Source organism: Cryptotermes secundus, unplaced genomic scaffold (genome assembly GCF_002891405.2).
Source record: "Cryptotermes secundus unplaced genomic scaffold, Csec_1.0 scaffold41, whole genome shotgun sequence".
Classification (NCBI taxonomy): Eukaryota; Metazoa; Arthropoda; class Insecta; order Blattodea; family Kalotermitidae; genus Cryptotermes; species Cryptotermes secundus.
The window spans coordinates 512,095-526,535 of record NW_019731215.1 but is presented as its reverse complement, the minus strand read 5'-3'; the positions used below and the strand labels follow the sequence as shown (position 1 = coordinate 526,535).

The 14,441-nt window shown below is 38.7% G+C and overlaps 1 protein-coding gene across 2 annotated transcripts in view; it reads left to right on the top strand.

The window, feature by feature from the left end:
- LOC111866388 (kinesin-like protein KIF14) overlaps window positions 1–14,441 on the top strand; it is a 105,443-nt gene that overhangs the window by 4,834 nt on the left and 86,168 nt on the right. For both annotated transcript variants that reach the window (XM_033752230.1, XM_023855288.2), the window contains exons 2-3: window positions 5,336–6,163; window positions 8,679–8,994. In XM_033752230.1, coding sequence (XP_033608121.1) covers window positions 5,370–6,163; window positions 8,679–8,994 — 1,110 coding nt within the window. In that variant the 5' untranslated portion in view covers window positions 5,336–5,369. The remainder of the gene's footprint in view (window positions 1–5,335; window positions 6,164–8,678; window positions 8,995–14,441) is intronic.

Below are 14,441 nucleotides of genomic sequence, written 5' to 3'. Positions count from 1 at the left end.
CAAATCTCGTAAGGATTTAATAAGATAGATGGCTTTGTTTAATTTTTGAACTAAATGGTGAATGTGAGAGGACCAACTTAAATTCTCTGTAATATATATACCTAAAAATTTTAAATTAGCTGTGTATGTTATTTTCGTATTATTCAAATAAAGTTCTGGTTTATCAATTAGACGGGGACCACGTCCCTGAAAAAAGAGTTTGGCCAGTTCCATGAGGTTTTGGTGGCAATCCCAGACCAATTTTGAATTAATCTGGTGTTTGTCAAGCGCTTTAAGTGCAGCTTGGCTGTCAGAATGTAGATGTTCCTATTTCTGTAGTTCCTATCTAAATTCTCCATAATACATGCTTTAATGGCATATACTTCTGCCTGGAATACTGTTGTGTACTGCCTGAGGCTGAAACTAAGTTTCTGCCTCGTGCCATAGCAGAACACAACCTCCAGTGCCCTTATTTATCTTGGAACTATCTGTATACCAGATCAGTCCCCCTTTTCTATTGGGCTGAAACCCGTCTTCCCATTCACTCCTGTCAGGAAATCTGACTGTGAAGGGTTTTTCATATACATGTCTCAGTATCATTTTGCCAGACCCCATTTGTAATATTATGGGTTCTTTCTTCATGTCCTGAGTTATGTATGCATGTCCGAAACTATTGGATTTAGGTTTCCATTGATCACTGCACTGGAGACGGTAGATTCCTGCCCTGGCCTCTGCCTCCAACTGTAAATGCAGTGGGGGGAGTCCAAGGAGTGTCTCCAGTGCAGCTGTTGGAGATGTTTGAATTGCTCCTGTGATACCCAAGCAAGCCAAACTTTTGCAGTTTGCTAAGTTCTGCCTTGCTTGTCTCGAGTTTAACACTAGGCCACCATACTGTGGTGCCGTATGTAATTATGGGTCTTACAACCGCAGTGAATATCCAATGCACCACGTGTGGCTGCAGTCCCCAAGTGTTACCGAACATGCTTCTGCATGTCCAAAAAGCCTTGTAGGCTTTATTGATGACCTTGTCCAGCTGCTTTTTCCATGTCAGTCCCTTGTCTAATACTAGACCAAGGTACTTGACATCGCTGGAGAGCTGGGTCGTCTTATTGAAGAGGGTCGGTTCCTTAAGGCCCTTTATATTTCTCTTCCTGGTAAACGGTATAATTACCATCTTATTAGGATTGATGTAAAGGCTTGTTCTTTCACACCATTGTTGGACTGTGTACAGAGCTGTTTGAAGACACTCTGATACTGTTGAAAGGAATTTTCTTTTTATGAGGATTGCTATGTCATCAGCATATCCTACTGTATAATACCCATAATCATTAAGTCCCCACAGGAGATCGTCAACGACCAGGCTCCACAGCAGAGGCGAGAGCACGCCTCCCTGCGGACCACCCCTAGACGCGGATGCCCCCAGGGTCTCTCCTGATGGTGTGGCAGTTATGGTTCTGCTTTCCAGCATAGCACTGATCCACCTGCATGTTGCAGGCTCTGTGCCATGCTTTCCAGTGGCCTCTTTGATTATATCAAACGAGGTTCTATCGAAAGCTCCTTCTATGTCAAGGAATGCTCCTAAGGCAATATCTTTGTGTTAAATCACACTTTCTATGTGTGTTACCGCATTATGTAGTGCCCTTTCGGTAGGTTAACCTGTTTGGTAGGCATGCTGGTTTCGGTGTAGAGGATATGTCTTCAACGCCCCGTCCCTGATATGCCTATTCACTATTTTCTCCATCATTTTCAAAAGGAAAGACAACAGGCTGATAGGATGATAAGCCTTAGCTTCGGTGTAATTTAGTTTCCCAGGCTTTGTGATAAATGTCACCTTAACTTGCCTCCATGCCATGGGGATAAATCCATATACCACGCAGGCTCTATATATGCGGCATAGGTGTGGAACTGTGAGTTCTGCCGCTTGCTGCAAAAGTGCTGGTACAATTCCATCTCTTCCTGCTAACTTAAATGGTCTAAAGGTATTCAGTGCCCATCTGATTTTTGATTGTTATGACTTTGTCCAGGTTGCAGTCTACCCTGTTCGTCTTGCTTTGGCAAGTACCCAGGTTTTGCTGTCCCTGTCCATCATCCAAATTATCAATCAGTTTTGAATCAGGAAAGTGAACCCTGAATAATTCATTCGGTGTCTCCCTTCCTGTTTGAGTATACTGCCTGTTAGGCAGCTTAATCGTGCTGACCTTGTTGGTCGCCTGTTTTGCCATGATTCTCATGAGTCTGGCACCATCTGGTACATAATTGATCTCCTGGCAGTGCGTCCTCCATGAGGATCGCTTGGCTTTCCTTATTTCTTTGCTGTAACAGGTAAGGGCTTCCTTGTAGGTGTCCCACTACCCTGTTATTTTAGCTGTATTAATGAATGTATAAGGGGTGGGCCTCCTTGGCCCTTGCACCGTGACCACAGTGATCTATTGTGCCTTTTAGCTGTATTAAACAGCCTTCTCATTTTGGTTCTAAGCCCACTCAGCTGTTTATTCCACCAAGGCCCTGTCCTTGGTTCGCAAGTGGTCCTAGCCAGACAATTCCTATTAAAGGACAAGTTTGCTGGTGCTTTTTCTGTTAGAGGCTGACTCAACCCCTGGGCCATAGTGCGGCTGGAAGGATTAGGTCAATTGAAAGTCCAGTGACCTTCATCAGAAATCAAACCCATGACCTTCTGGCTTGTAGCATAGTGCCTGAACCAACCACATTACCGTTTGCCCCATACATTACAAGTCAGCGTATTATTCAGAGAGCCTCTTTCTCTATTTACTAATTTCTGCAATACTTAGGAGTGTTGTTTGAACTAGTTATAATACGATGAATGTAGTTTGTTTTCACAATTTTTATTACAATATTGTATTCCTTTTAATATGTGTTATACTTATCTCTATGTGCCTGAATGTTTCTTTGCATATAGAGATTGTATAATTTTTTTGGTTTTCTTGCTGTAGTAAGATTGTTAGTTATCCAATGAACATTCAAAGAACTTAACAGTATTTCTTCTAACTTTTGGACAGGCAAAATTAAAATAATAGTTAAAGATACTGTAAAAAGAATCCCATTTCTTTTTTCTTAATATAATTTTCCTGGAATACATTGATCCAAGTTTAATTTTGTATTAAGGAACATATGCCTATTACGAGTATGTTGGCTTCTGATACATTCTTGATCTCCTTATAATATCTAATTTGTTGAGGTACAGTCATATTAATGGTGATGCACTGTGCATAGTGGTCTGAAAGCAGGCTGATTATTACATCAGTGGAGTAGCATTGTGCAGGCATGTTAGTAATTTATTTTGTCCATAATTGTTACCCCTCCTTGTTGGTGTCTCCACCTTATCGTGGTGAGGGGGTTTGAGTATGCCAAGGACCCTGAGAGCTATACCAGTGGTAGTGTAGCTGGACAGGTCAAAGGGTAGGCATCAGACAAAGAGAGACACCAAAAACCAAAAACTGATGCCGGAAGCAGCGTCATTAGCAGGGACTTGAACGACTTGAAGCACAGAGCAAATGATGCTCGAGTTGGTTCAAGTTTGTATAGCAACAGGTGTGACCAGAGTGGTTTGAACGACTGTTGTACTGCGATGTGGAAAGCAAATGGAAAAACTACCACATTATCACTTTTCCTGGATAGTCTCTTTCCAAAACAGAGATACCAAGTATGCGAGATGTTTCCTCTGGAGACAAAACAAACTGGAGGGGCGGATAGAAGTGCCCAGAAGACAAGGAAGAAGATGTAAGAAGATGCTGGATGACCTTGGGGACAGAAGAGGATATTCTTATTTGAAGGAGAAAGTTTGAGATCGCATTAAGTGGATGAACTGTTTTGGAAGAGACTGTGGACCTGTCGTCTGACAGATTACTGATGAATGAATGAATTGTTACCATGCTTTCAGTTATTGGGTTGGTGTATTTATTGTCAGAGTCAGATTATGTCTGCAACATCTAATTGTTTGTGGTGAAACCCATCCTCTTTGATATTTATGTTTAAATCTCAAACAGTCTTTCTGTACTAATTGCTCCAGAATATCTATTAAATGTACAAAAAATTCACATAGTACACCTCTAGCTGATCTGTATAATGCCTTAGTTATTATTTTTTTCTTTCACCTATCAGTTCTACACCAGTAAGTAAGTAAAGGTATCCCTGTAACAGGCCGTGGAGGCCCATAGGGTTGTGAGATGTTGAGGTTCCCACATTTTCTAGACAATCGGCTCATATATGGTGGTAAGGTTGTCAGCCCTATGCGTCAGCCGTCCTTTACCCCCAAGAATATTCCTGGTATTCATTTCTGTTAGAGGCTGAGTCGACCCCAGGGCCATAGTGCGGCTGGAAGGATTAGGTAAATTGAAAAAAAAAATCCAATGACCTCATTGGGATTCGATCCTACGACCTTCCAGCTTGTAGCATAGTGCCTCAACCAACTACGCTACCGCATGCCCCCTCTACACCAGTAACTTCTGTAAGTTATTTCTGTGCTTTTTTCTATGATCCATTTTAAGTGCTTATAGTATAGTATGTTCTTAGAGCTGTAAATAGCCATCCCACTCCCTTTACGCTCCTTTCTACAAAAGTGTGAAACTGCAGCATAACTTTCTAATATACATTGAATTATTTGATCATCTTTAAGATCATGTTCAGAGATACCAAGATATCAGGGGTGGTAGTTTGAAGGAATGTTGTAAATAATTCAGTTTTGTTTTTGGTTTAATGTAGATTTTAATGCTTTATTTTAAGTTTTTGTTTTGATTGATTTTTTATGACTGAAGCCTTTGAGATCTAGCCTTTTTTATTAGTTTCCATGATTTGAAAAGCCTAAAACTATTACATCTGAATTGATTTCTTTTGTTATTGCCTCTTATTTTATTTATATCTTGAATAATCACTTCTACATTCCTTAATCATTTACATATGTTATTTATATCCACATTTTCTTTCCTGATTTCCTTATTGACTATTGATTCTTTCATTAGATCATGCCTAGTTGGTATATTGAGAACAACAACACCTGCATCACAAAAACCATATATTAAATGCATATTGACAAATTCAGCATGATTAAGTCACATAATCCCATCTTGCTGTTGGAAGTAATGTGAGCCATAAGTGAAGTTGTATGTGTTCTGTCTTATGAAATTTTGAAGGCTCTATCACATGAATGTATACTGAATCAGACTGAAAGTTTGAAACGCTATAAATTTTTAGTGGTGATGAATCAGACGATGTCTCCTCAACATCCTCCCAAAGTTTGGCCACAGGGTTTTGAATCATTATCTATATGTGAAAGTTATATTTTATTGTACTTTCATTTAATTGTTTGAGTAAATTATACTGATGTTTGCTTTTTTTCTAGTGCTTATGATACTTCAGTTTTTGGAAGACCTAACATGTCTAAAAAAAGCAAGGAGCCCAGAGATAACGTCAGTAACCAGTATGTCAGTGATTCCTCTATACCTTTATCTTCAACTGGAGAGAGGTTCATGACCCATCAGCCACAAACTCCTGCATCTCATGTTGGCGCATTAATACGATCTCGATCAATTCCTTGTCTAAAATATGGGGATGAAGATGCTCAAGGTGGGAGTAAATTCTCGTTTGTTAGATCTTTAGGGCTAGCAGAGAGAACCCCTGTTAGTCATTTCTGTACACCATCTCATAGTGGCAGTGGACGACTCAAGTTAGATGAGCACTCTAAATCAAAACTCGTGTCTCAGAAACAACTATCTGATCAACATCACAGAACACCTTCAAGATGTTTTTCTGCTGAAGCAAATCTCCACAAGGTAACAGCCACACCAGACTGTTTCAATAAGGTTCACATGGAGACTCCAAGGAGTAAATTTGAATCAGTAGACCTTCCAGTACTTCTTGGTGAAGAAACAAGTAACCTCACAGTTGGAGTACGTGTAAGGCCATTAATTATGCGAGAACAGAATGACACTGCTGTGGTAACTGTTGTCAGTGTGGATGGGTGTGAGATTAAGGTGATATGTGAATCTGGAATTTCATATAGATTCACGTATGATCACTGCTTTTGGTCTTGCGATCCTCATCACCCCAGATATGCAAGTCAGGATGTGGTCTTCACAACAATGGTTCAACCACTAATAGACAAGGCCTTCCTAGGGTACAACGCCTGTCTGTTTGCATATGGACAAACTGGCTCTGGGAAAAGTTACAGGTTTGTTTATATACCAACAGTTTATAGTTCATCTTAGTTTTATTTTTCTTTGGCAATGAATCTTCCATAGGATACATAGATTTGTTTTTATTTTATAATATAGGTTGAAATTTTTCATCCACTTCTAGCATTCAGAATATCTTTCTGTTTATACATCTGGCAGAAATTTTTTGAAAATCTGGTAACCAGAGAAATACTTTTGTCATTAGAAAAAATTGTTTTTTTTGGGGGGGGGGGCACATTATGGCTCATGCTTCAGCTTGACCTGCAGTGTATTAATTTCTTCTTTAATATTGTTTGCCCTAAATGCCTGCATGTCAGGCATAATATTATAATTAATTATAATATATATATTAATTGATTAATATAATTAATTATATTAATTATAATAACTTACAAACTACAGTGATATTAACTTCTGTGGGTGTGTTTTGACACTTCCTTTGTACAACAAATGACCAGATAAGACGGCCAGAAATCCACAAGCCAATACCTGAATGGTAAGTGGGATATTAGATACCAGAAAACATTTTCAATTGCCACCAGGAACCAGGTGACCAGATTTTTTGACTCCTGGCATGCATATGTTATTAATGTCTGTTGTATCATATCTTGTTCTTATTATGTGTTGTTAGGCTTTGTTGTATTTGAGATATTTTTAAAGCGTGTTGTGTTGTAAGTTTACTTGTTTCATCTCCTAAACATCAGGATCCATTGAATGCACTTATTTATATCGGGTATAACCATACATGCATAATCAAGTATGATGGGAAGTCATAATGTTTTAAATAATAACATGGGAAAAACATAATTCCAAAATATCGCTCTATATAGGAGATAGCCCATTTCTTGAGCTTGCTGCACCAAGTGGTCAGAGGGAACCACTGGAAGGAGCAGAAGCAAAATGGCAACATCAGTTGAGAAAGTGGAGGCTCGCGCTGTGATATGGTTCTTGCATTTGCAAGGGAAGTCTGCCAGGGAAATCCATGACCAGATGACCGCTGTGTAACAGGAAGGTGTCCCATCATATGATAGTGGTGAGGTGGAAGAGGCCCTTTCATTGTGGACAGACAAACCTCGAAGATGAACCCCAAAGTGGAAGACAATCTCTCACTGAGGAACTGGGAATTGTGGTACAGGTGGAAGCTTTGATCCTATCTGATACGCGCATAACCATTGAAGGTATTGTTCATGAGGTCCGCATTAGCCATGGGTTGGTTTTCAGCATCATCAATGATGAGTTACACATGACAAAGTTCACTGTGTGTTGGGTGCCACGATTGTTGACACCAGTTCAAAAACAGCAACGGATGGATGTGGCAAAGAAACTTTTGCATTTGTGTCAAGATAAAAAGGTGGAATTTTTCAACTGCCTGATCACGATGGATGAATGTTGGGTCTATCATTATGACCCTGAAACAAAGGAAATGAGCAAACAGTGGAAACATGTAGACTCACTGCCACCAAAGAAGGCCAAATCCCAGCTATCATCAGGAAAGATGATGTTGAATGTGTTCTGGGATCTGCGGGGTGTCATCATGACCAACTACGCACAAAATGGCATCACCATCACTGGTGAATGCTACCAGAACCTTCTGAGAAAAGTGATGCGCAATGCTGGGAAAAGGTGTGTGACTTCTTCACGACAGTGCACTGGCTCATGCTACGATGACACTTGGTGCCAGTTTGGTATATGAAATTCTCCCCCATCCACCATATTCACCAGACCTGGCACCGAGTGACTTCTTCCTCTTTCCACGGCTAAAGAAGCCACTTCATGGTAAGCGATTCCAAGACGATAATGATGTTGTTTCTGCAGTGAAAGTCTTCCTGAACAGTCAAAATGAGACCTTCTGTGATCAAGGTTCCAGCAGCTAATGCATCATCGGGGAAAATGTGTGGCCTTGCAGGGCGCACATGTAGAGGAGGACTAACTCATATACAATTTTTTGCACCTGTGTGTCTGTTTCTTCTGGATGATAATTAAAATTTTATGACTTCCCCACATATAGTCATTTAAGATGTAGACTGAAATACAGAATGGAATGACAGTCTATCTAAAGGAAAATTTGAACAGAGAGTATCTAGTTGGAAAAGTCATAAATCAAGGAATATTAAATTTTGATATTATTTCTTTGTTGTGTTCCTTCACTTCAAGGACATCACTGGCTAAACATGTTATTGTCAGCTCTGCCATGCACATTAAAACATGTACTAAATATGTATGTATGCATTGCTTTCTGCCAATCATATAGAGAATATAATTTTTTAATTATTCTGACAGTGGTGTATAACACTTGGGATTAATGAGTTTTTGGATGCAGTTCAGCAGCTTAAAAGCCGAACACTATACGCCTGATATAGGAGCCAAAACATGTTGTGTCCATAAAAGTCTTAATAAAACAAATGTTGATACAGTAGTGTCTTCTTTGTTTTAAAATACAGAGTGTTGTTGTGTAGATGGTATATTCTTGTATGCTTTGTAGCTTATATTTTTATTTTTATTTTTCTGCAGTATGATGGGAATGGATATTGAGATTGGAAATACCATTGGTAAGGAAGCTGGCATCATTCCTCGCTTTTGTTATGAGCTGTTTGAGCGTGTTGCTTCCCTAGGAGACTCGAATGTTGGTGCAACAAAGTGTACATCCAACACTGCTAATGTTGAGATCAGTTATTTTGAGATATACAATGAGAAGATTCATGATCTTCTAGGAGGATCTAGTGATGGTGGAAAACGTACTCCGCTCAAAGTGCGAGAACACCCTGTGTTTGGCCCATATGTTGTGGATCTTTCTGTTCATGGTGTCACATCTTATGAAGATCTCCAGGTTTGTAAGATTTGAGGCTTTCATGGCGGTGACTATGAAGAAAGCAGTCTTCTGGGATTTGGCACATATACACGGTGCCAAATCCCAGAAGACTGCTTTCTTCATCTCCAGGTTTCTTCCAAAAATATGTTTAGGGAAACATATACCATATGTTTGACTATAAATTGAATTTGCTGAATAGACTTTTCAATATTTAAGTATTGAGAATGAATTACTTATATGTATGAATACTGACATGGAGACCAGAAGAACCCCTTAACCTTTATTAGATGAAATGAAATGTGTTTTCCTTGCTGTGCCTGCATTTAAACAGCTGAGCACAGAACAAGTCTTATCACTAGGGACCAGATTTTTATGCCCTAATGATACCTTAAATATATATGCATTTATGCATGAAAAACTTCCAAAATATGCACATAAAATTTTATACCAAGTATTAAATTTGATTTTACATTATTTTAAGACCAACAAATCAATATTTAAGTTCATTTTATGTAATCACTGAATGATTTACGTGCAATAAAAAGCTATACTTAAATACAAATTAGGCAACAAAACCAACATATTTCATTACAATTTAAAAAACCAATGGTACTCACATTTAGCTCTCTGAACTTTCAACTTCTCTTCTGTTGCAGTTCACAGTTACTAAATGTTTTAGGTTTTCCACAGTCAATCACCTCCTATTGTCTCGTAAGATGTCCTTATAGCGGGAAAAACTTCTTTTCACCGCACAGGAACTTAGGGGCGCATGTACAAAAGCCACTATTTGCTCCACTGTTAGTGATTTTTTACTTGGCAGTTCAGTACGTTTACCGGCTAAAATTTCTTCAGTTTCACAAATTTGTTCATATCCTGGATTTTTTAAAGAATGCTGTGTACTTTTTCCTTTACTACTTCACAAACTCTTCCAGGAACCAAATTCAATTTGGAAACAGTGGTTTTGAACACCCTTAACAACTGATACAAAGTAGTATTGCCATTGCTTGCCTCCAGTGAGGAAATGGTGGATGGAAGATGAGAGAAGTGAGCAGATATATAGGAAAGATTAGTTTCTAGTTCTGTGTTTTTTAGTACATCTTGGGCAATTTGAATTGATGCTGCACTTTGGGATGAAATGTATTCACGACATTTCTAACTGTTTTGCTGCACACAGCAGCGTGCCCTAGCATGTTAAAATTGGTTCTGGCTGAAGTGGAACGCTCGGTGCTACTGCTTTAAAGGCTTCCTTTCTGTATGGCGCTTTAACAAATACCTTCTTCACAGAAGACACCAACTTTTCAAGAAACGGAAAATTTGCATGAATTGTTTCTGCAACATGGTGCAACCCATGGGCAAGGCAAGTCAAATGTGTCACATTTGGAAATATAACTTTACAAGCAGTGCAGGCTTTCATCATATAACTTGCGTCATCAGTCTCAAAGAGCAATACATACTGAATGCCATTTGGCCATAGTAAATTCGTGGAATTGATAAAAAATTTGGAAATTATGTAGCTATTTGTGGTTTCAAATTCCTCTACCGCAAGAAGATATGTGGTAGATTGTTATTATGGGATCCAACTATACAATTTGCAATAAAGCGTCCCTCCCAATCTTGTGTTTCGTCAATTGATACCCACACAAAATTATCTTGAATCTTATCTCTAAAGCTTTCAGTTGTAAGATCATAACATTGCTTCACGTAATTTTTGCGCACAGTAGATTCGTCCGGCACTTTGCACTGTGTATACTTATCTGTGAAGTTTCTCAGAGTAGGATTGGTTAGTTTCCACAGCGGAATATCTGCCGCTAAAAAGGCTTCGCATAAATCAAAGGAAAAATGTGAAAAACTATTATTAGAAAATTCACTAAGCAATTTTTGAACAGGAGCACTTTTCGTCGATTTAATTTTAATATTCTCTTTGTGTATATTAGAGTTCAAATGCTGAAGTACTTGAAAGCGTTTTTCACAACCAACTGTTTTCTTACACGCTCGGCAATAAAGAATTTCATTATCCGTAGTCATCATCTCTCCTTCGAACTTCCGCTGATACAGCTGTAATTTAGTTTTCTGACTTACTTTCACTTTTGGCATTACTACAGAAAGCTAAACAAACTTAACACTTTGCAGACCGGAAAATTATTTAAATTATTAAATATTATTAAATATTTAAATCCCCCTGGGGACCGGAATTTTTATACCTACTACCCTAACTTGTGCACTGTTCACTTTAAAAATTAATATAAAATCTAATTAATTTTATGAACTAAAATTTTTGGAGAACACTTACCAATTCTCCTAGAAGTGCTTGAGAGTGTAATATTTTTGGAAACATTCCCCTTTGTGAAGTGGCATTATACGTTTTCAAATGTAGACAGTCATAGCCCTTTTTTTGTGAACTGTGCAAACACGGCATTGCCTAGAAGGATTCTTCCCCTTGGAATGTTCACTCTTCACAATTTCCACGAGGGTATTTTTAGGCATATCACTTGAGAGTCGCCCCGGGGGGGGTCCATATGAGGACTTCATGGGGTGGGAGTTGAAGGGCTAAGTCTTTGTGTGACCCTGGTTCTGCCGCCACCATCTAGACTGTAGCCCTGGCCTTTGCCACATTCATCATAAATGCTTTGTATTTCAATTTAGAATCAGGGTTTAGATTTTTGTAAACCAAAAATGAATTGAAAATGGCCCAATTTATAAGCCACAAGGCAGTTTTTATTATCTGTGGCCACAATTCTTTGTTGACATCTGTCACTTACACTGTCTGAGTCACTAACCACTACTCCTCCACAAGGCAGTCAGATAGCTCCATGCTTGCCTTCAACCACTTTTGACCTTGAAACATATTCCCCTCTACTAACTTCCTGCCTGGTACATAAACAGCTGGAAGGGGCAAAGTTTATTTTCTTTTGGAGTAGGGACCCTAGCCAGCCAGGTCAAGTTACTGAATACCTAGCATACATTCGAAGATTTATTACGCAGTATTCATTGCAGTTGTGTGGCCCAGAGCAAGGTATAGTGTGTTTCAAAATAATTTGTCCTAAAGTCATAATAATGTGCCACCGGTCCCCCACATTTAAAAGCGCTGGGCATAAAAATATGCCACCAGTCCGCAAAGTGTTAACTACAGACTAGTCATCACTAATGTGAATGGCCCCCAGCTTCAAATGAAGAGATGTAGTGAACCTCATGGAGACTTAGGAAATAAATAACTGAAGTCCCTTATCGGTTGAATAGTATTGTAGCGTGTTTTGTGTTCAAACCTTGTTGGTCACATGTGTAAGTTCAAATCCCACTTCTGACACCAGTGTGGCATGTTTTGTGTGTCACGCTACAAATAACTTCACGCCGTTGTTTGGTATAGCGAATTTATTCCGTTCGCTCACCTTACACACACTTTACAACCATTTCCACTTGCAGTGTTACAATTACTGCTTACAATATCTCGGCGGTACTGGACTAGTGTGGCGGTTGTTCCAAGACACTCTTCTTCGAAGGCTGGATAAAGACTGACTGTGCCAATGCATTCAACCCCGCTATATAACCTCGGTCGCTGCTATGCAACGAACCCTTTGTTATGACCATGGAGACTCCTGTTAGAACTACAATAGAGCGATTGTTGTTTCCTATGCAACGGTCTGTTGTAGCGTTTCCATAGAAGTGACTTCTGGATTCCAGACATGTTACAGTATTACATTGATAGCGGCTACATGTTAATGCTTCCAACAAATTTCTTCGCGGCCACTTTGATGGTACGCGGATGAGGCAAGTTACGAGTAGAGGGATCGGGGAAGTCCCGTCCTGGCTATTGCATCAGAAACATGAATCATGACGAAATGTTGAGTCAAATATGCAACATATTCTAATAAGGAAAAGAAAAAAAAATTGTATACACACAACCATGATTGAAAATTTGAACATAAAATTAAAAAACTGATATGATAAATATTTTTAAAAGGAAATATGCAGTATAAATAGAGATCTTCGAAAATATGATGCTTATTCATAAAAGAGGCAAAATATACATTTATATGCACCATCAAACCATGTCCAAAATTTAAGAAAGGAAGTAATTCATACATATATCCAAACGAGCATACTTTCTGGTTGCAAGAAAGAAATATGCATTTGCACGCTGAGATTCTGAGTGTTGACTGTATATATTTAGAGGAGAAGAAATTGTAATTGCCTGCTGTACTTAAGAATGTATGTATGAAAATTCAAGAGTGTCATATTTTTGTTAAGGAAAATTAACCTCTATTAAAAATGTTATATTTTGGCGTCCTGTTACACTGATTCATGTCCATGGTTTATGCTAACCGTCTTACAGTGTATACACTTTTTCACCTTATTCTTCACTTCCACACTACATGTTTCAGCACTAATGTGCCATCCTCAGGTGTCTTTATGCACGTTAAACTATTGTACTGCATGCCATGATGTCTTCATTCTAAAATGGCTAAAATCTGTATTCGTCATATATGTCGATGAATTCTAAATAATAAAACTTTTCAGGATTTACCCTACGTCGCACTCAAACGTGCGAATTACGCTGATCCTCTTTTATGTGAGCATTCTTCCTACATACATTTGTGTATCGTGATCTGTGTTGTGTTTTGCTCCTGTTACTGCATGCGTTGTACTGCTGGATATGTGTCATTTAGTCATTTTAGAATGAAGACATCATGGCATGCAGTACAATAGTTTAACGTGCATAAAGACACCTGAGGATGGCACGTTAGTGCTGAAACATGTAGTGTGGAAGTGAAGAATTAGGTGAAAAAGTGTATACACTGTAAGATGGTTAGCATAAACCATGGACAAAATTAACCTCATTTGAGGGGTTACTTAAGCTATAGAAAGCTGTAATGCATTGCGAAAGTGTAGATTGTGTGGTGATTTTATTGTTCTCTCAGAGACAGATGTTCTTTGTTACAGAAAAAGAGATGATATATGCCTGTTGTTTTATTATGCTCTTGGGAGAAGTGATCTTTGTTTCTCACAGAACCAGATAACATGTGACTTTCCTCTATAACTTTTACAGTCTTGTTCATATACTTCACGCACCACAGTCATGGTGTTCATGAAGACATGCTAGGTTACAAGAAGTCAGTAAAATGAAATAACATAGGTGATTACTTATATCACTTATGATAGTATTAAGGTTTTCTGCAATGTATAGCCATGATCTCTCAGAAATGAAACCTTGTGTTGGTAGAGTTTGGGATGGTGCTCACTACACAGACCTATATTATGTTTCCAACACCGACATTTTGTTCAATTTTCTTTGGTCCATGCATAACTCAATAAAAATCACAATTTTTTCCCCCTGTTTCGCCAAGTGTTCACTTTGTCACACTTCCTTATGGGGTGGCATGAGGATGAGATGCCCTACTATCTTCAGTTACATTTCTGATCAAGGCAGGTCCAAAATTTCTATGAGATATTTTACAGTCGCAAAATTT